A 22,957-nucleotide genomic window follows, 5' to 3' on the forward strand; every position below is an offset into this window, starting at 1 on the left:
TTTAAAAAATAAAAAATACACTAGATGCAGTAATCTGTAATGGCATATTAGGTGTTGCAGGAGAAAAAAGATGAGTTATCTTAAGGGCATAGCAAAAGAACCATCCAAAGTGAAACACATGGAAAAAAATCATCCAAAAATATGAAAAGGCACAGTGATCTGTGTAACAACTTGCAAGTGGTCTAATATACAGGTAACTGGAGCTCCTGAAGGGGAAAAGGAAAGGAAAAAAGAAATATTTGAAGAAGTAATGGCCAAAATTTTTACGAACTTAATGAAAACTATACACCTGAAAAACCAAATGAATCCCAAGTGCATGAAACACAAAGAAAATGACACCAAGGTAAGTTATAATCAAATTGTTAAAAATCAGTGATAAACAGAAAATCTTAAAAGCAACCAGAGAGGAAAGACGTGTACATATACAGGACAAAGACAAAGGTGATGTCATATCTCTCATCAGAAACAATATAAGCAAAAAGGTGATGGAGCAGGAAATAGAGACTGGAGAAAAACAAAAATCAACATAATAGTAAGTCAATCTGAGAAGGACAAACATTATATGATCTCATTCATCCGGGGAATATAAAAAATAGTGAAAGGGAATAAAGGGGAAAGGAGAGAAAATGAGCGGGAAATATCAGAGAGGGTGACAGAACATGAGGGACTCCTAACTCTGGGAAATGAACAAGGGGTAATGGAAGGGGAGGTGGGTGGGGGGACGGGGTGACTGGCACTGAGGGGGGCACTGGATGGGATGACACTGGGTGTTAAGCTATATGTTGGCAAATCGAACTCCAATAAAAAATATACAAAAAAATCAATATAGAATTCTATACCCAGCAAAAACATCTTTCAAATTGAAGGTGGAATAAAGACATTTACACATATGCCCACACACAAAAAACAAAATTAAATTTAATTAAATTAATTTAATTAAATTTTAAAAACTAATGATTTTAAAAATAAAAGAGTGGATGACTAGAGAAACCTCAGGAACACAAAAAACTAACAGTCAGCTGACACCACATGTTATTCTGCAGGAAAACGTTAACATAACAGGCCTGATGTTGTGATCTCTAGGAGGGCCTGCTTGCATGGTTGATCCTTGTAATAGCTCATTTGAATATGGTGTATAGAATATTCCCTGTGTTACTAATTGATAAGGTTGTTCTGTGGGTCTAGGACATTGAATTCTGCCATACTAGCCTGGCTAAGTTGTTTTTGTGAATGTGATTTATGACAAACGCCTGCTTTCCTTCTGGGAGTCAGAAATTTCAGTGAGCGTCCTGATCAGCCCTCAATAAAAAAAAGTTGGAGTCTTAAGCAAGATTCCCTAGGCAGAAACCCTGTGCATGTGTTGCTGTATCTACCTGCTGGAAGAAGAAGCTTGTTCTGTGAAAGCCTACTTCAAATCGTCTAAGGGAGAACTTTAGAAGGCCCCATCTAGACTCTTCCAGACTCCACCCATTACTTCTTTTCCCCTTGCTGATCCTGCTGTTTATCCTTTCACTATAATAAATCATAGCTCTGACTATATATGTCTCTTAATCCCATGAGTCTTTCTAGCAAATCACCACATCTGTGGGTGGCCACCAGACGCCCAAGCAGTTACCAAATGTAAGTGGTACTTTGAATCTTAACTCTTTTTTCAAACACTTTCTCTGGACCTGTACTGCCTATTCTTTGGCCTCCCCCTAGAATCCCAAGCAGTGTCTTATCCATTATAGTCATAAACAACTGCATCAGGTCCTCAAAACAGTCCCATCTATCACACTCGAGTTTCAAGTGGAACTCAGAGCCCGGTATAAAAGTTAAAATTAGATTCAGCAGCAAATAACAAACACTCATTTCTCTCTCACTTGTAAGATGTCTGGAAGTATTCAGTCCAGGTCTAGCACAGCAGCTCTATGCTATCAGAGATCCCAGCTCCACCTATCTTGATGTATTGCTAGAAGTGTCTTCCATTCCCAAAGTTACCTCTGGATCCAATATGGCTGCTGAAGGCCTAGCCATAACATTGACATTCAAAAAAATAGAAGGAATGACAGAAGAAGTGCATATTCCCTTCCTTTTATAGATATTTGCTCAAAATCCACACAGCACTTTCAATCTTTAGTCAGAACTTGATCATAGGACACCTAACCACAAGAGAGGCCAAGAAATACAGTGTTTTCATTGCATAGAAATATGCTGAGCTAAAACTAATGGTCCTATTAGAAGGATGAAAGGGAGAATGAATATTGGGAGATACCTGGAGTCTCTGCCACACTTAGGTCTATGCCCAACACAAAGTTATCTGTGAATCAACTTTTTTAATAACCCAAGACAGTTTGAGGTAAATGTGTCTTTACCCACAATGTGTTTCAGAGGTAGATGGGGAGTAGGTAAAGAAGAGATTTGTTTAATATAAACTTAAACTCTATGTATGATAAGTTACACCCCAATTAGAATTTTCTCTTTCTAGCTTCTCAGCAAAAGCATGTGATAGAAGCCCACAATAAAATTTAAAAGACTACTTCAGGACTTTTACTCTTAGTGACATGGTACACAAGTTTAACAAAACAGGACTTAATACTATTTTTTCCCAGAGATCATGGTGTCTCTGAAAATATACAAAATGTAATTTTTATTTATTTACTGTTTTTATTTATTTATTTATTTGTAATTTTTTAAAAGCACAATGTGGTGAGGAATGTCAGCAAAATGATGGAGTAGGCAGGTCCAAACTCCTGTTCCTTCATAGAAATATAAAAAAAATAAGCAGAAACTGTCAGAACCAACTTTTTCAAAATTCTGGAAAAAACTAAAAGGTTTATAGCAACCAAGCAAAAACTCCTTCCTAAGAAGGCTGAGATATTAGACATACTAGACAGAAACTTTAAGTCAACTATCTGAAATATGCTTAAAAAGCTATGGGAAACCATGAGCAATGAAATAAAGGAAACCAGGAAAATGATGTATAAACAAAATGAGAATATCAAAAAGGAGGTAGAAATTTTAAAAAGGAAGTGTTAGAATTCTAGAGCTGAAAAGTACAATAACTGAAATAATAAATTGACTAGAAGGGCTCAATGGCATATTCGAGCAAGCAGAAGACAGAATTAGCAAATGTAAAGATAGAACAATTGAAATTATGAAGTCTGAGGAGCAGAAAGTAAAAACAATTGAAGAAAAGTGAACACGGCCTAAGGGACCTGTGAGACACCATCAAGAGGACCAATAATGCATTATGGAAGTCCCAGATGGAGAGACAGAGAAAGAATTAGAAAGAATATTTGAAGAAATTATGGCTTAAAACTTCTCAAATTTGATGACATCCGTTACTCTACACATTCAAGAAGCTCAATGATCTCTAACCAGGATAAACTCAAAAGATGCACACTGAGACACACTATAATGAAACTGTTGAAAGGTAAAGACAAAGAGAACCTTGAAAGGAGAAAAGAGAAGTGACTTGTCACATACAAGGGGTCTTCAATAAAATGAAATCTGATTTCTTAGCAGAAACCTCAGAGGTTAGAAGGAAAGTGAAATAACATATTTAAAGTGCTGAAAGAAAAAAAATGTCAACCAAGAATTCTGTACCTGGCAAAAACAAATTTTCAAGAATGAAGGAGAAATTAAGACATCTCCAGAAACATTTCTGGAGAAACATCTCCAGAAAAAGCTAGTGGAGTTCCTTATGAGTAGACTTGACCTATAAGAAATGCTTAAGGAGTACTTCAGGCTGACATGAATAGACACCAGCCAGTACTTGAAACCATAGGAAAAAATAAAAAACACTGGTGAAGAACACAGGTAAATGTAAAAAAACAATACTTTTGGTTTATAACTCTTCTTTTTTTTTATAACTCTTCTTTTTATATGATTAAAAAGGCAATTTCAAATAATAATTATAAATCTATGTCAATAGATACACAATGTATAAATATGTAATCTTGACAATAACAATATAAAGGGAAAGGAACAGAGGTATAGGAACAGAGTGTGTATAATACTGAAACTAAGTTGGTACTATTCAAAATGTGTTACTAAAAGCTTAAGATATTAAGTGAAATCTCCAAGATAACCAGCAAGAAAATAACAATATACAGAAAAGGAAAGAAGATCAAAACTATACACTACAAAAAATCAACTAAACACAAAAAAGGTGGTAATGGAGATGAGGAACAAAAACCATATAAGACATATAGAAAACAAAAACCAACATGGCAGAAGGAGTCCTACCTTACCAGCAATTACTTTAAATGTCAAAAAATTAAGCTCTACAATTAAAAGTCAGAGACTGGCAGAATGGGTAGAAACAAATAATCCATCTATATGTTGTGTACAAGAGAATCACTTTGAATACAAAGACACAAAGAGGTTGAAAGTAAAAGGATAGTAAAAAAAAATAGACTATGCAAATAGTAACCACAAGGGAAGTGGGGTGGCTATATTATCTGACAAAATAGATTTTAAGTTAAAAAAATATATTACAATAGACAAAGATATATATTGATAAAATGTTCAACCTATCAATAAGATACAACAAATACAAACAAATACAAACCTAAAAATGGATCCCAGAAACATATGAAGCAGAATCTGACAGAACTAAAGGAAGACCTAGTTCTTTTTTTTAAAAAAGTTTTTATTTATTTATTCATGAAAGACACAAAGAGAGAGGCAGAAACATAGAGGGAGACACAGGCTCCATGCAGGAAGCCCGATGTGGGACTTGATCCTGGCACTCCAGGATCACACCCTGAGCCAAACAGGCATCCTGGAAGACCTAGTTCTATAATAATAGTTGAAGACTTCAATAACCAACTAACAATAACATAAAGACCAGACAGAAGATCAATAAAGAATTAGAGGACTTGAAGAATACTATAAACCAACTAGACCTAACAGACACATACAGAACACTCCACCCAACAAGATCAGAGTACACATTCTTCTCAAGTACATATTTTTAACATTCTCCAGGATAGACCATAAGTTAGGTCACAAAACAAGTCTTAAAAAAATGAAAAAGGCTAAAAGTTTACAAAGTATCTTTTCCCATCACAATGGGATGAACTAGAAATCAATAACAGAAAGAAAAGTGGAAAACTCACAGATGTGTGGACTTTTTAAAGATTTTTAAAATTTATTCACTTGAAAGAGAGAGACAGAGAGAGCACAAACAGGAGGAGAGGGAGAAGCAGACTCCCCATTGAGCAGGGAGCCTGATGTGGGGCTCAATCCCAGGACTTGATGGTCGTGACCTGAGCTGAAGGCAGAGGCTTAACCATCTGAGCCACCCAGGTGCCCCAAATGTGTGGAAATTAAACAGCACACTCTTAACCAATAAGTCAAAGAAGAAATCACAAAGGAAATTAGAAAATACCTTGGGAAAAATGAAAACAACATAACATACCAAAAGTCATCAGATGCAGCAAAAGTAGGGCTCAGAGAGAAATTCTTAGCTGTAAGTGTCTACGTTAAAAAAGAGGAATGATCTCAAATCAGTAACTTAATTACACCTGAAGGAACCAAAAAAAAAAAAAATAAGAGAAACCAAACTCGAAGCTAGGACAGGGACAGATGAAAAGATTAGAGAGGAGATAAATAAAGAATAGAAGAAAAAAATTTTTTTTAAAGTTGGTTCTTTGAAAAGATCAACAAAATTGACAAACTGTAACTAGAGTAGTTAAGAAAAATGAGAGAAGACTCAAATTACTAAAATCAGAAATGAAAAAGGAGACATTAGATCAACTTTACAGATGTTAAAAAGATTATGAACAAGTATACACACCAACAAATTGGGTAACCTAGATGAAATTCACACATTCTTACAAACACACAAAATATCAAAACTAATTCAAGAAGAAACAGAAAAATCTGAATAGACCTATAACAATAAGGAGAGTGAATCAGTAATCAAAAACTTCCCAACAAAGAAAAGCCCAGAACCACATAGCCTTATTGATTAATTTTACTAAACATTTAAAGAAGAAATAACAACAATCCTTCTCAAACTCTTCCAAAAAATTGAAACAGTGAATACTTCCTGATATGAAGCCAGCATTACCCTCATATCAAAGCCAGGTACATGACAATAGAAAACTGCAGACCAACAGTCCTTATAAATATAGCTGCAAAAATCCTCTACAAAATACTGGCTAACCAGATTCAGCAACACATTTAAAGAACTATACACCATGACCAAATGCAATTTATCCCAAGAATGCAAGGGTGACTCAAAATATGAAGCTCAATCAGTGTAATATACCATGTTAATAGAATGAAGGAGAAAACCCACATAATCACCTCGACTGAAGTAGAAAAAACATTTGACAAAAAGAATACCTTTCCATTATAAAAAAAAAACACCCAATAAACTAGAAATAAAAAGGAACTTCCTCAAAGTGACAAAGGCCATATGTGAGAAACCCAAATCTAATACCATACGCAGTGGTGAAAAACTGAAACCTTTTCCCCTAAGATCAGGAACAAGACAAGGATCCCCACTTTTACCACTTCAATTCAACACAGGACTGGAAGTTCTAACCAGAACAATTAGGCAAGAAAGGGAAATAAAAGGCATCCAAATTAGAAAGAAAGAAGTAAAACTATCTCCATTTGCAGATGACATGATCTTATACATATAAAACTCTAAAGAATCCAAAAAACTGCTACAAAAATAAGTTCAACAAAGTTGCAAGACACAAAATCAACACCAAAAAAATCAGTCATATTTCTATACACTAGCAATAAACAATCCAAAAAAGAACTTAAGAAAACAATATAAATAATAGTGAAAGGGAATATAAGGGAAGGGAGAAGAAATGTGTGGGAAATATCAGAAAGGGAGACAGAACATAAAGACTGCTAACTCTGGGAAACGAACTAGGGGTGGTGGAAGGGGAGAAGGGCGGGGGGTGGGAGTGAATGGGTGACGGGCACGGGGGGTTATTCTGTATGTTAGTAAATTGAACACCAATAAAAAATAAATTAAAAAAAACAATTTCACCTAAAATAGCATAAAAAGGAATAAAATACTTGAAAATAAATTTAACCAAGGAAGTGCAAGAGTTGTACACTCAACTACAAAACATTCCTGAAAGAAATTAAAGACCTAAATAAATGAAAAGATACCATGTTCACGGACTAGAAGACTTAAAATCATTAAGATGACAATACTATCCAAAGCAATATAGAGACTCTATGTAATTTCTATAACATCTCAATGGCAGAAATGAAAAAACCTGGGGTGCCTGAGTGGCTCAGTCAGTTAAGCATCTGTCTGCCTTCAGCTTAGATCATGATCCCAGAGTCCTGGGATTGAGTCCCTGCTCAGCAGGGAGCCTGCTTCTCTCTCTCCCTCTGCCTGCCACTCTCCCTGCTTGTCCTCTCTCTCACACACACACTCTCTTTCTGTCATATAAATAAATAAAATCTTAAAAAAAAGAAATGAAAAAATCCATCCTAAAACCTATATTGAAAATCGAGGAACTTCATAGAGCCAAAATCATCCTGAAAAAGAACAAAGTTGGAGGACTCCACACTTCCCAATTTCAAAACACACTATAAAGCTACAATAATCAAAACGGTGTGATACTGGCATAAGGACAGACATATAGACCAATGGAATAGAATTGAGAGCCTAGAAATATGCCTTCACATCTATGGTCTACTGTTTTTTGACAAGGGTGCCAAAACCATTCAATGAGGAAGGGACAGTTTCTTCAACAAATGGTAATGGCATAACTGAACATCCATATACAAAAAAAAAATTAATTTGGACCATTACCTGATACCATATATAAAAATTAACTCAATATAGACCAAAAACCTCAATTTAAGAGCTAAAACTATGAAACTCTTCAAATAAAACATATAGAGAAAGCTTCATGGCATTGGATTTGGCAAAGACTTCTTGAGTATGACACTGAAGGCATAGACAACAAAAGAAAAAAAGTGAACGTCATCAATATTAAAGCCTTTTATGCATCAAAGGATACTATCATAGAGTAAAAAGGCGACATGAACTAGGATAAAGTATTTACAACTCATGCATCTCATAAGAGATTAATATCCAGAATATATAAAGAACTCCTACAACTCAATAATGACAAAAATAAACACCCTAATTTAAAAATGGGCAGAGGAGTTGAATGAACATTTCTCCAAAGAAGATGTACAAACAGCCAATAAACACATGAAAAGATGCTCCACATCATTATTCATTAGGAAAATGAAAATTAAAACCATGAGCTACCACTTCACAAGTACTAGGATGCCTACAAAAAAAAATCCAACAACAACAGAAAATAACAAGTATTGGAGAAGATGTGGAGAGATTAGACCTCTTGTGTACTTCGGTGGGAATGTACAATACTGAAGCTGCTGTGGAAAACAGGCAGTTCTGAGAAAAGTCATACATAGAAGTACCATATGACCCAGCAATTCTACTCCCAGGTATATACTCAGAAGAACTGAAAACAGGGACCCAAAGAGATACTTGCATGTCATGGCAGCAATATTCATAATGGCCAAAAGGTGTAAAACCACTCAAGTGTCCAGGAACTGATAAATGAGGAAACAAATGCAGAGTAGAACATTATTCAGCCTTAGAAAGGAATGAAATTCATATATATGCAACAACACGGATGAACCTTGAAAATACTGTGCCGAGCGAAATAAGTCAGATACAAATAAGTTAGGACTAGAAGTGTATGAATACACTTACATGAAATATCTAAGATAGGCAAATTCGTAGAGACAAAAACTAGATTAGAGGATATTGGGCAGTGGGGAGAGGAAGGAATATGACATTATTGTGTAATAGGTACAGAGTTTCTGTTTGAGGTAACAAAAAATTTTTGGAAATACTGGTATGATTGGCCACACAGTTTTACTAGTGCCATTAATGCTAGTGAATTGTACAGTTAAAAATGATTTTTAAAATGGCAAATTTTGCTATATTTATTTTACCACAATAAAAAAGAATTTAGGGATCCCTGGGTGGCGCAGCGGTTTGGCGCCTGCCTTTGGCCCAGGGCGCGATCCTGGAGACCCGGGATCGAATCCCATATCAGGCTCCCGGTGCATGGAGCCTGCTTCTCCCTCTGCCTGTGTCTCTGCCTCTCTCTCTCTCTCTGTGACTATCATAAGTAAATAAATAAAAATTAAAAAAAAAATAAAAAATAAAAAAGAATTTAGAAACCACCATGTAGCTTATCAGCTAAGTACACAATTTTTGCGAAAATATACTCACCTATCCCCCTTTGTTCTCCTTCCTGCAACAGCTTGCTGTGATTCAGGCAGATGTTTTCACACACAGTTCTCCTCAGAAACTTCACTGCCAGTGTGAATCTGAGGCATGAGAACCTGAAGGAAGGACCTTTAATGCTAAGCAGCGTTAATAGCACCTTATTTTTGTTAGACAAAATAGAATTCATTAAGCAAATATTTCCATGGCACCTACTATGTGTCTGGCACTATTCTAGGGACAGAAGAGACAGCAGTAAACAAAAGACATGTATGCCTGCCTACACTGTCATTCAGGCTTATGTTCTAATGTACTTGGGAAGAGCTCTCCAGGAGACTATGATATGCCTGGGAGAACTAGCATAGTAAGAGGAAGGAGACCTGGAAGCTCGACAGACCAGGCTCTGCCTCTCCACCTCTGTGATAGTGACATCTTGAGATCAGAAACCTTTTAAGCACCTGCTCCCACCAAGAAGGCCTGGCACAGCCACTCTAAACATCCTTTGATGATTTTTCTGGGTTTTCCTCTATAACAACTGGTAGCTTTCTGCCATATTGTTTTGGTCAGGGCAGCTCTGACAAAGTACCATAGACTGGGTGACTTAGACACCACAGAAATTTATTTTTCTCACAGTTTTGGAAGCTATAAGTCCAAGATCAGGGTCATAAAATGGTCAGGTTCTGGTGAGCGTCTCCTTCTGGGCTGCAGACTGCCGACTTCTCATTGTATACTCGTGTGGTGGGGAGAGAGCTCTCTGGGGTCTCTTCTATAAGGGTATGAATCTCATTCATGAGGGCTCCATTTTCATGACCTAATTACCTCCCAAAAGCCATAGCTCCCAATACTATCACACTAGGTGTCAGGATTTCAATATATGAATTAGGGGAGGCCCAAACAATCGTTCATAGCACCTTTGGATGAAAACAAACAGGCATTTTGGCTCCACTCGGATCCAAGGTCCCAAGGCCAATTTAGCATAGGAAAATCCAGTCTTCCAAATTGGCCAGCCTCATTCCTTGCAGTAGTACATTGGAGTTTGGAACCAAAGCCCTAACTAAGAATAAAAGGGGACACTTTTATTTTATACTCTGGGCAGAGATTTCCCTCAGAGACCCTTAGGAACCGGGTCATCAGGGCAGGATTCAACTTTGGCTCTATCCTGGCCAAACACATCCTGAACCATACTGATCTCATCCTTTAATAGACTCCCACTTACCACTCTCAAATACATGGCCCTAAACAAATGTAGTAGTAGATCTAATGTTCAATTTCTTCATTTGGCAAAATGAGAGCAACAATACAGTCTTCATACATTTGATGTGAAGGTTAAATGGCTTTAAGTGTGCAAAATACTTAACATAGTGCCTGGCTATCATAGCAGGTACTCCAAAAACAGTTGCTATTTTTCTACTATTGTTTAATTACAAGCAACATAGTGAATGTATTTAAAGGGTGAAAACAAATCTTCTACAGCAGTGAGTTTCAAATTACAACTTAAAAAACAACAACAACAAAAAACCCTACTAGGGGCACCAGTTGGTTAAGCATCTGACTCTTGATTTGGCCCAGGTCCTGATCTCAGAGTTGGGAGATCAGGCCCCATGTTGGGCTCCATGCTCAGTGCAGAGTCTGCTTGAGATTATTTCTCATGTTCTCTGTCTCTCCCTCCCCCAACTCATGCTCACTCGCTCTAAAAAAAATAGATAAAATAAAATAAAATATTGCAAAAAAAACTCTGCTAATGTATTGAAACATCAATTTCTGTGTCCCACTCCGAAGCATTCTAAGTCTGAGACCATACCTGCTAGTTCTAATAATCTCCCCAGTAATGTACTGAAATAATTTCATAAACTCCAGATGAATACTCCCTTCAAAATGGGTTACTTAAAAAATTTAGTTTATTATCACCAACAACAAAACCACATGCAAATCCTACTACTTCTCTTTCCTAGATTATGTGTGACAAAGTACACATCAAACACTGCATCAGAGATTGGCTAGCTGCTTTCCAAACCTGTTCCTCTTCCTCTAGCTAAACTATATTCCCTGCTTCCCTTCCAGTAAGATGTGGCCTTATGACGAGGTTCTGTCCAACAGAAGTGGACAAAGTGATGTGCAATACTTTCAGGCTTAGCACAAAGTCTTCCCCATGTGATCTCTTTTCCTTTCCTTATTCACTGGTTGGAGAGAGAGGATTCCAAGGCCCTAAGGGATGTGGAAGCCACGGGATGGAAGGCACCTGGTCCCTGAATGACTACCTGGAGAACCACCTGCCAGACTCTTGCACTGGCTCATTACATGAAATAAAAATGAACCTTTCTTATGTTAGGCCACTGAAATTTGGGGTTGGTCTGTTCCAATGGCTAGCATTACCCTAACACAAATATCCACACTGATTAAAAGCCAAGTAACATGCTTTAACCAAAAGAGAAAAGTCTCCTAACACCTATTCTCTTGCAAATGGAACGGAGGTAATTTTTCAAAAGAGATGTGAGCTTTTAAAATAAAAAAATATCAGGGGTGCCTGGATGGCCTAGTTGGCTAAGCATCTGCCTTCGGCTCAGGTCAGGGTCCTGTGATTGAGGCTCACATGTGGCTCCTTGCTCAGCAGGGGGCCTGCTTCTCCCGCTCCCTCTGCTGCTCCCCCCGTTTGTGCACACAGACTCTCTCTCTCTGTGTCAAACAAATAAATAAAATCTTTTATAAAATAAAAAAATTAAAAGTAAGAAAGCCTAACATAATCCCATATAAACTAATGTCAAGGGCCACCTGGGTGGCCCAGTAGTTGAGCCTCTGCCTTCGGCTCAGGTCGTGATCCCAGGGTCCTCAGATTGAGTCCTGCATCAGGCTCCCCGCAGGGATCCTGCTTCTCCCTCTACCTATGTCTCTGCCTCTCTCTGTGTCTCTTATGAATAAATAAATTAAAATAAAATCTTTAAAAAAAATAAAAATAAACTGTCAATGAGTAATGTCAAACAGCATTACTCAATGTCAGAATTTAATGAGAGTAACAGGTTGTATATAGCCTTCATCCTTTCAGGAAGGAAGGTTAACAACTAACAGGTTAGCAGGGAGGTTAACATCTTCCCCAATTTTCTATTTTAATGAAAATTTCAAAACATAGAAAAAAGTTGAAAGATGAATATATATAACGCATACCCTTTCACCCACCACTCAGATATATGTGGTATGTGTATTTTTTTGACTGAACTTTTTGAAAGTAAGTTGCACGCATTAGGTCTCATATACTTGACCCCTAAATACTTGTAGACGCCAATTAATATGTGCATTCTCCTATACAACCCCAATTATCTCACCTAAGAAAAATAACAGTCACTCCCTAATGTCATCTGGCACCAAGTCCATATCCAAAACATTTTATAGTTTATTTTCATGAACCAGGAGTCAATCAAGTTTCCTGTGCTATGACTGCTTATGCCTCTTTGGTCTCCATGAACTTGTAAGAACACGGTCTTAGTTGGCTCAGGCTGCTAGAACAAAATACCATAGACTAGGTAGTTTAAACAACCAACATTTATTTCTCACAGTTCTGGAGGCCAGGAAGTTCAAGATTAAGGTGCTGGCAGATTCAGTGTCTGATTAGAGCCCTCTTCCTAGCTTGTAGATGGTGGCCTTCTCCCTGTATCCTCACATGGTAGAGAGACTGGGAGCTTTGGTCTCTTCATCTTCTTATAAGGGCACTAAACCCATCATAGAGGTACCACTCTTATAACCTCACCTAGAACCTAATTACCTCCCCAAACCCCACTTCCAAATAGCATCACATTAGGGATTATCAGGACCTCAACACATGAGTCTCAGAAGGTGAGATACAATACAGTCCATAACAGACATTTATCCTATCTTTTTGTTTCCCTTGACATAGACTTCTTGAAACCAGGACAATGCTCTTGTAGATTATCCCATATTTTGGATATGTCTAATTGTCTTCACACGGTATTTGATAACTTGCTTCTCTATCCCCTATATTTCCTGTAAAAACTGCATCACATAAGGAGGCACATACTACTAGATAGTTCAACAAGGAGCAAGGATAAATTTGATGACTTAGATACAGGATGGCGACTGCCTGACCTCTCCACCATAAAGATACCTTCTCTCCTTTGTGATAGGCAAATAATCTGTGGAGTGCCCCTTGGCACCATGTAAGGACCATGTTCCCCAACAACCTCTCACCTATAGCTTTGGAATTCATTGAAAATCCTGGTCTAAGTCATCGAGGGTTGTAAAATGGTGATTTTCTAATCACATCATTCCAAAAAGATTACCTTTTGAGAGTTCTAAGAAACAATTTCAGGAAATCTCACTTTCTAATTTTGAGATACATTTTATGTCCATTACTCACTTTTAAAAAACTAAGTTTTCTTTATGCCTAGAGATTCCTTTAAAAAGAATACCTTAATATCGAAGGAAAATGCTACCTAACCATATAACTATGTTCCCCTAGTTCTAATGTAATTTTTGCTACATAAAAATTGTCAGCTTTCTTTTCAAACAATTTTTCAATTGCAAAAGAAATGTGTCAGTGTCATGGAAATTTCAAGCCATTCAGAAGAGTACAAAGGGAAAAGTAACATCTCCCCTCCCTCTATCCCAACAACTGGCTCCACTACCAAAGGATAACCACTGCTAAGTTTGCATGTGCAGGTCATATATAAATATGTGTACATGTTTGAGTGCATACATTGCATAATTCTTAAAGCATAAGTGAGATGATACTATACAGATTGTTGTGAACCTTGTTTTTTCTTTATAAAGTATTTTTTAAAGCTTTTATTTATTTATTCATGAGAGACACACAGAGAGAGGCAGACACATAGGCAGAGGGAGAAGCAGGATCCCTGCGGGGAGCCTGATGCAGGACTCAATCTGAGGACCCTGGGATCACGACCTGAGCCGAAGGCAGAGGCTCTACTACTGAGCCACCCAGGTGCCCCATGCCTTGTTTTTCTTCACAACAGTATGTGTGGATGGCTGCACAACACGTCTTTTTTGCCAGCTGCATAATATTCCTTAGCAGGAATGTGCTGTCACTTAACCAGTCCCTTCTTGAGTATTGCAACTTGCTTCTGCTACAACAAATATTGCCATCTATGTAACATGCTAGCACAAGTATTTCTGAAGGACAAGGTCCAAGAATTGAGACTGCTGGCCAAAAGAGCAGGGTAGGTACACTGTAAATAGTTTCTAGGTATTAACAAATAGCCCATCAAAAAAAATTAAATGCACCTCTCCCCCACTAACTTATGCTGATGCATTTTTAAATTACAGCAGGTCTCTACTGAATGAATCTCAAGTGGCAAAGCTGGCCAGGGACGCCTGGGTGGCTCAGTGGTTGAGTGTCGGCTTGCTGCTCAGGGCGTAATCCCGTGGTCCTGGGGTCGAATCCACATCAGGTTTCCCACAAGGAACCTGCTTCTCCCTCTGCCTGTGTCTCTGCCTCTCTCTGTGAGTCTCTCATGAATAAATAAATAAAATCCTAAAAAAAAAAAAAGCTGGCCAAAGAATCACAAAGTCTAAAGTGAGAATAAGAACTAATACTTACCAAGTGTTTAAGTGTCAGGCACTGCACTTGACCTTTACAACATCTCAATAATACAGTAATCCTATGAGGTGAGTGACACTGTCTCCATTTTTGAAAAGAGGAAACCAAGGCTCAGAGAGCTAACCCAATGTTGTATACAGCTTTAAAAATAACAGAGCCAGCATCTGAACCCAAGGGATCTGGGGCCAAAGTGAGACCCTATGGAGCTGCCCCAGACTGGGGCTGAAGGGTGGGGGGACTCTTAAAAGAAAAACCCAGGGCTCCCAATTAACCAAGAACAGGGTGGTTCCAAAATGTTTACTCACACACAGGCTCAAATGCTAATTGTATGCTACTTCAAAGAGTCATATTTCCCCTTGCAGGCTTTGCCTAGGAACCCACTCTCAGGCTGAGCTAGACAATTCAGCTCCAATAAAGCAACCACCAGCCCACGGCCCACAGAACCTGGAGGGGCTGACCAACATAGACTTGGGAAGTTGATAGGCGTGGAGGAAGCGAGAGGCAGGTGGTAGGCTGACACGGCCAAGTTAGATATTTTGGACCTGTATCAGTTGTCACAAAAACATTATGGGGGGAAGTGGAACTAGCATACACACGAGAGAGAACCACAGCTAACTGACACAGTATGTTTATACCACCTTTCTCTGCCTCAGACACTTGCTATTTCTGCTGCACAGATTTGCTGGGCCCAGTAACTTTCGGATGGCACGTAGTCATGTAGTCACGTACAGAGGCAGACAGCTGGGAGCTCCCTGCTCTGACAAAACAGGTTAGACTGGTGCCAGTAAGCTCCTGGGCCACTGCTGTGTGCATCACAGGGCCTGGAGGTGCTGCTTTCAACTTCCCTGGAGAGTCTGGTCTCTGGTCACCTTCCCTGATAGCTACCTGGGTCTGCTGTCAGGGAGGTGTGCTTATAACTGTCTCTTGCAATTTATTTTTTGGTTTTAAGATCTTATTTATTTATTTATTTATTTATTCATTCATGAGAGACACACAGACATAGGCAGAGACATAGGCAGAGGGAGAAACAGGCTCCCTGGAGGGAGCCTGATGTGGAACTTGATCCCAGGACCTGGGTATCACAACCTGAGCTGAAGACAGATGCTCAACCGCTGAGCCACTCTGGTGCCCTTGTCCCTTGCAATTTGAAGGTTGAGCATGCACAGTGTGTCTTTTACTGTCCTCAGATCCTTTGTCTCTGAGCAAGAGCTTAAGATGGGATCTATCAGTGCACACCACTCCCAATAACACATCAACTCTTGGGGGATGCCTGGGTGGCTCAGCGGTTTAGTGCCTGCCTTCGGCCCAGGGTGTGGTCCTGGAGTCCTAGAATCGAGTCCTGAGTCCCACGTCGGGCTCCCTTCAGGGAGCCTGCTTCTCCCTCTGCCTGTGTCTCTGCCTCTCTCATTCTGTGTGTGTGTGTGTGTGTGTCTCTTTTGTCTCTCATGAATAAATAAATAAAATATTTTTAAAAAAGTGTTAACTCTTGGGGCGCCTGGGTGGCTCAGGCCACGGTCCCAGGGTCCTTGAATGGAGCCCCCGCATCAGGCTCCCTGCTCAGTGGGGAGTCTAGTTCTCCCTCTCCCTCTGACTCTTCCCCCCATTCCTGCTTGTACTATCTCTCTCTCTCAAATAAAGAAATAAAATCTTTTTTAAAAAATCAACTCTTCTTTGAGGATAATGAGTTGGAGAGAGTGCAAGAAAAGAAAATCTCTTTCCCCTTTCCCATTTTGTCTCCATTCCAGGCACAGGGCTCCAGAAGTCCCATGGGTATAAGCAACAATTGAAAGGTCACAGAAAACTGATAGTGTAATATAATTTAAAACAGGGAGAAGTGGGTATCAAACTAGATGATTTGAGGAGCATCTTAAAATGCCATCATAAATGCCTCCAAATGGGGGCAATGATGCACTGAGAGGTAATTCAGCTTCCACAGGTAAAAAATGGAAAAGCACAAAAGAGTATACAGTGATGTTTCCCTCCCACCTCAGGTCACAGCAACCTAGTTCCTCCCCCGAAAAAAAAAAACCAATGTTACTAATCTATTGACTATCCTTCCAGAGATATTTTATATCAGCAAACATAGTTACTTATCATAACTTGTTATAAATATTAAAGCTTTCCCTTTCAAATTAAAATGCCACTTATATATTTTTAAAGGGGCAGAAATTAACATTTTTTAAATTTCAAAGAGTTTTGAAACTTGCAGTTGAACTCTTTCACTCATAAAAGCTTACCAACATTTAAAAATTAAATTGTTTACCTTCAGAAATTAAATTGGGCACCCAGCACACAGCAGATACTCAACAAATGTTTCCTTAGGTCTTTTTGTCCTTTATTACTCAGAGGCAACAGGACAATTACTCACTTCCTCTACTGATATCAAGAAATGAAATCTGTTTCTTACTATTATTAACAAAGAGAAGTCCTGAAAATCTGTACTATGTTTGCTTAAGCGTTTGAATATTTTCATCCTGAATTTTTAAAAATCAGAATCCCTATCCCACTAGCCTTCAGGAAATAATGAATAATTAGCTGATCAAATGATGTTAGAATTCAGATGGAAGGTGTGTGTGTACTAAAACAGAAGACTAAATATCCATGAGACAGAAAACTTTTCTCACAGGCAAAATATTCACATTAAAATATTAATATTTGGCAGAACATAGGACATCAGATACTGACAAACTAAATTTCTTAGTATATTTCAAAGTAACACTAAAACCCAAAGACAGAGCAAAATGACACAGAGTGCTATAAGATGATGTTGCCTGTTCTGAACAATCAGCAATTAAACCAGATTTCGGTACCACAAAACAAAATGGTACACTGCAACACGACCCCAATGACTAAAAGATGGAGAGGAGTTTAAAAAGTATATATCAGCAAAGGAAAATCCCACTATTGTTTGTAACCCTTAAGATAAAGATGACTGAGCTCCTGAGAACATGGAGTACAGTTTTTTCTCCATCAGAAAAAAAATATTTTTAAATCCTCATTTTCCATGTGCTTGAACATGTATTTATGAGCCTGTCAAATCTACCTTTTAGAAGTATTTCACACTGTGCTTTAGTGAATTGGATCCTGAGGCTAGAAAATAAAAATATTTTTATGGTTATCTATAGACACAGAAGGATAATTTTCATTTGCATTATCCCTCAGAGTCAACCACCTGAAATGACAACATGCTTCAATTCCCCCACTCCACTATCTGCTCAGTACACCTCCTGGCTTACCTGCAGCCCTGGCATTAGTGATTTGTTACCCACTGACACAAACCGCAGAGCTCAAGAGTGGCCAGGTATTGAGACCAAAGTTTGAGTTCACGTCTCCAACTTGCAATAACCGAACTCGGTTTTAGACCTGGTTCTGTTTCAATGACATATCTGTTTAGGCCCTGGTGGCCATGAGCCTGGGCTGTCAACAACTGATCCAGAGCCCTGAGAAGCAACGCCCACGACCAAGGGTAATTTTCACATTAAAAATTAAGGTGTCTGCTTTCCATTCTTTGTCCAGGAACCCTGAATGGAAATTGAATGGAGGGATCCCTCCAGTAAAAGTAATGAAGTATAATGTTCCCAAATGGGAACAGTCATGAAGTGGGCTTATCTATTTCACGTGACGATGCCCACTTGGGCCTTAACTCCACTGAATTCAATTCAAAAAGAGAATACTTGGTTCTAGTTTGGAGTCACAAGGGGGTGGGATAGAGGGATGATTCAGATTACAGCTAACAGATATCCATCCAATGATGGAAGATTTGTGCTGACCACTCTGAACGTAACACACCCTGTGCCATTAAATCCAGAAGAGGATGGTGACATCAGCCCACCCTTCACAACAAAAGACGGCTGACTCCAGAGTTAAAACCACCACTTTCCCTCTCTCATACACTTCTAAACGTATCTTCAAAGTCATGTCTATGTTAAAACCTGAAGAACACAAAAGGTCCTCTTCAAGTCATTAGGTATAATGTCCCACCTGGACAGAAGAGTGGGAGGAGTGCCCACATGCCCGACTAGGCCCGACCACGGCAGTGCACCACTCTGGATCCTGGACCCCGCTCGCCTTTCACAGCACATCCGGCTCCGACTTTGTTAACAAGAGACCCGGGAACAGAGATCTCAGAAGTGGGTGCTCACCCAGGTTGACCATGGATGTGTGGCATCCATCAGGCCCCAGGCCGCCCATTACCCAAGCCCAGAAACCCTCAGCCCTCGCCCCCACCTCACTGTGGCCTGCCTCTTGGGGTGACGCGGTCCCCAGGGTAGTCACCCACCTCTCGCAGAGGCACACACACCCTGTTGAGCTGAACTGGGGTGGGGGGTGGGGTGGCGGGTGAGGAAGCGCGATGCGGGGATCGTGGGGGGGGGGGGGGGCACAAAACAGAACCTGGCAGACAGAGCCGGGCCACCTCGGTGCCTTTCATTATCCTGGTTCCCCGATTAAGAAACGTCGAAATGGGGTGGGATTCTTTTTAACGGTAATAGAAAGCCAGAAAAAGCAAGACAGTTGACCTTGGGAACCAACCCCGTCGCAGCGGGAAACGGAAAAGAAACACGTTGGCAAGTGAAGGGGGAGCGCAGCGCAGCGCAGAGCGGGGCGGGGTGGGGGCAGCGCCGCGGCCGGGCCGCCGGAGGGGTGGCGGGGCGGTGGGCACGGTAGGGGGTGCTCACCGTAGATCATGGCCAGCCCGGTCTCGTGCAGAAAGCGCACCCGGCGGTGCTTGAAGAGCCAGATGGTGAGGATGGTGAGCGTGAGCAGCAGGATGAAGGTGAGCAGGCTCACGCTGTCTTGCCGGTGGCTCTCCTCCGCCTCCTTCTCAGTGGCGAGCTCCTCCATGGCGCTGCTGTCGTCGGCCGCCGCCCCAGTGGAGGCCGAGGCCGCGGCGCGCAGCCCCCGACCCAGCAGCAGTGGCAGCAGCGGCAGCAGCAGCAGCCGCGGTGGCAGCGCCCGGGCCGCCCGTCCCGGGCCGAGGCGCGCCGCGTCACCAGGCTCCATGGCCCCAGGGCCGCCCGCGCCTCCTGCGCGCGGGGACCAGCAGCCCGCGCCGTCCGCGGCTTCCCGCGGCGCAGCCGACCTGCCGGAGTGGCCGCGACCGCCGCAGCTCCTCCCCCCGCGCGCCGGGCCGGGGCTGCGCAGGGAGCCACGTGGGGGAGGGGCGCGCGCAGTGCGCAGGATCCCCAAGCACCGCCCCCCGCCCGCGCACCTGTTCGGCCCCCAGCCGCGCCGCGCGCTGCCGGCGCCCTCCGGGCTGCCGAAGCCGCCCCGGCTGGGCCCCTGCGGCTCCCGGGAGCGGCCGTCGGCCGCCGGCCTCCCTGCGCTCCCTACCGGGTCCTGGCGTACCTGGCCAGGCCGTCTGGGATCGCGGGGCCGGTCCTGGGCAGTCGGCGCCGTCGCCGCGCTTCCTAAACGCAACGCCAGAGGTCGCCGGTGCCCGGCAGGAGCATCAGCTTGGATTCGCGCGCTCTGGGGCCACCGCGAAGTGTTCCACCTCTGGCCAGGGTGTGGCTGCCCGGAGCCCAGTAAAGGGCGAGGGGACCCAGGGTGGGGGGGGGGTGGATCTGGGGGAAGCGAAGATTCGCCCTACGCCTCTCTTTCCACAGCTTTCACAGGCCTTCCCAGACTCCGCCAGGCTTCATTCAAACCTCTGCTCTAAGTCTGTTCCAAAGTGAGGACTGATAAGGGATTGGAATAAGGTGCAAGCGTTAAAATACCGCCTTCACCATTTGGGGAAGAGACCGACTTCTTATTTTGGACTGTGTAACTAACCCTCTTGGGGAACAGGGTTGAGCCAGAAGGAACTGAACTCTTGCTGTTCCTGCTAGATGCGCAGCAGGGGCTGAGGGTGATTACCCTGGTGGCCCTTTTATGATGACCTTATGGTAGCCCAGGGAGTCTTTGGATGATTCTTGGGGCACCTCTGAAAAAAAAAATCAGAAAGTGGACTCTGGAGAATAAAGCCTCTTGGAACAATTCCTCAGGAACTAGAATTTCCAATCCATCACGGAAGAAAAGAGCTTGAATTCTCTCTTTTTTAAAAAAGATTTTTAAATTTTTAAGTAATCTCTACACCTGACGTGGGGCTGGAACCTACAATCCCAAGATCAAGAGTTGCATGCTCTACCTACTGAGCCAGCCAGGCGCCCCTAGAGCGATGGAATTCTTAATCACTGAATTCCCAGTGCCTAGCGCTGTGCTCTTAAGTGTTTATTGAACTGCTCTGAAATCCTTACCAACTGTTCATGTTTTCTCTCCCAGGGGAGTTTGCATTTTTAAGAGAATTAATTGAAGAAATCAATGCTTAACTAAAAAGAGTAATAATAGGGTAGGGGATAGTATTAGGTAAGAAAGAGATTTGGAGCACTACAGCCTTCCTGGTTCTCCTCTAGGTGAACACTCTGCGGAGCTGCTTAGTACCTTCTCTAAAGCAGGGGAATGAATCTCTTCATCAAGATTTTAGCTAGCATTGTTCTATATTTGTCCAGGCTGTCACCCAGCCCCTGCAAAAATCCATATATCTTGAAGTTCCATGCAGGTTCCTAATGAAATCGCAAATACTAAAAACCTGTATAATCACAGAGAAAGTTGTACAGCAACAGGAAGACAATCTAATTTCTGGAGACTCACTAAAATCCACATTTGCTGAAAACTGGCCATATTGATCATAATATTTAATATTACACCCTCTTGGGTTCTATAAGTCGAGGACAGAACTTCTCTCTGCAGACTTCTTAGTACTTAGGGCAGATTGCATTTTCAAAAAATGCCCACAACCCCATTTCCAATTGCACATGCTCTTCCAGAACGTGCCACGCCCCATCAAGAGGTGGCATCTGCATTCCCACCCCTTGAACCTCAGTCGACCCTCGTGACTGCCTCAAAGAATAGAATGTGGCAATAAAGACTGCACAACTTGCGAAACCAGGTTGTAAAAGACAATCTAGTTCTGCCTGACTCATTCTCACACTCTTGCTCTCTACCCGCTTGGAACCCTGAGCTTCCATGTAAAAAATCTAGACCACAGTGAGATATCACATCACACCTGTTAGAAAGGCTATCATCAAAAAGACAAGAGATAACAAATGTGAACGAGCAGGTGGAGAAAAGGGAACCCTCATGCACTGTTGGTTAGAATGTAAATTGATACAGGCACTCTGGTAAACAGTATGGAGGTCTGTCAGAAAATTAAAAATAGAACTACCAGATGATCTAGAAATTCTGCTTCTGGGTATTTATCCAAAGAAAGTGAAAACAGGATCTCAAAGATATATCTTCATCCCCACGTTTATTGCAGCATTATTCACAATAGCCAAGATAGGGAAATAACTCAAGTATCTGTCAACAGATAAATGGATAAAGAAAATGAGATATATATATATAGATATATTGAGATATGTAGATATAGCTATATACACACACAATGGAATATTCAGCCATGAGAAAAAAGGAAATCTTGCCATTTGCAACAGCATCAAGGATCAGTCTTGAGATCCCATAAGTCAGTGAAATAAGTCAGGCAGAGAAAGACAGATACTGTTTGACCTCACTTATATGTGGGATCTAAAAAAACTGAATCTATAGAAACAGAGTAGAATGTTGGTTATCAGGAGCTGAGAGGTGAGGTAAATAGGGAAATGTTGGTCAAAGAATACAAACATACAGTTATAAGATGAATACATTCTAGGGATTTAATGCACAGTGTTGTAATTATGGATGACAATTCTATACCATATATTTGAAAGTTGCTAAGAGAGGGATCCCTGGGTGGCGCAGCGGTTTGGCGCCTGCCTTTGGCCCAGGGCGCGATCCTGGAGACCCGGGATCGAATCCCATGTCGGGCTCCCGGTGCATGGAGCCTGCTTCTTCCTCTGCCTGTGTCTCTGCCTCTCTCTCTCTCTCTGTGACTATCATAAATAAATAAAAATTAAAAAAAATTAAAAAAAAAGAAAGTTGCTAAGAGAGTAGATCTTAAATGTTGTCACCACAAAGAAAGAAATGCTAATTATGTGACATGATGGAGGTATTAGCTAACGCCAAGGTGGTAATCATAGTGCAACATACAAGTACATCAAGTCAACACAGTGTACACCTTAAACTTACACAATGTTATGTGTCAATTATATCTCAATAAAGCTGGAAAACTT

General features: G+C 41.1%; 1 protein-coding gene across 3 annotated transcripts in view; it reads right to left on the minus strand.

Annotated features, from left to right (window-relative positions):
- SLC9A7 (solute carrier family 9 member A7) overlaps positions 1-19,952 on the minus strand; it is a 148,879-nt gene extending 128,927 nt beyond the window's left edge. For 2 of the 3 annotated variants that reach the window (XM_025468894.3, XM_025468893.3), the window contains exon 1: positions 19,487-19,951. In XM_025468894.3, coding sequence (XP_025324679.1) covers positions 19,487-19,811 — 325 coding nt within the window. In that variant the 5' untranslated portion in view covers positions 19,812-19,951. Of the gene's footprint in view, positions 1-19,486 lie in introns of all 3 variants that reach the window. The other variant, XM_049107720.1, reaches the window with a different exon arrangement.
- Between the last annotated feature and the right edge of the window lie 3,005 nt (positions 19,953-22,957).

The sequence above is a fragment of the Canis lupus genome, chromosome X, assembly GCF_003254725.2.
Source record: "Canis lupus dingo isolate Sandy chromosome X, ASM325472v2, whole genome shotgun sequence".
Classification (NCBI taxonomy): domain Eukaryota; kingdom Metazoa; phylum Chordata; class Mammalia; order Carnivora; family Canidae; genus Canis; species Canis lupus.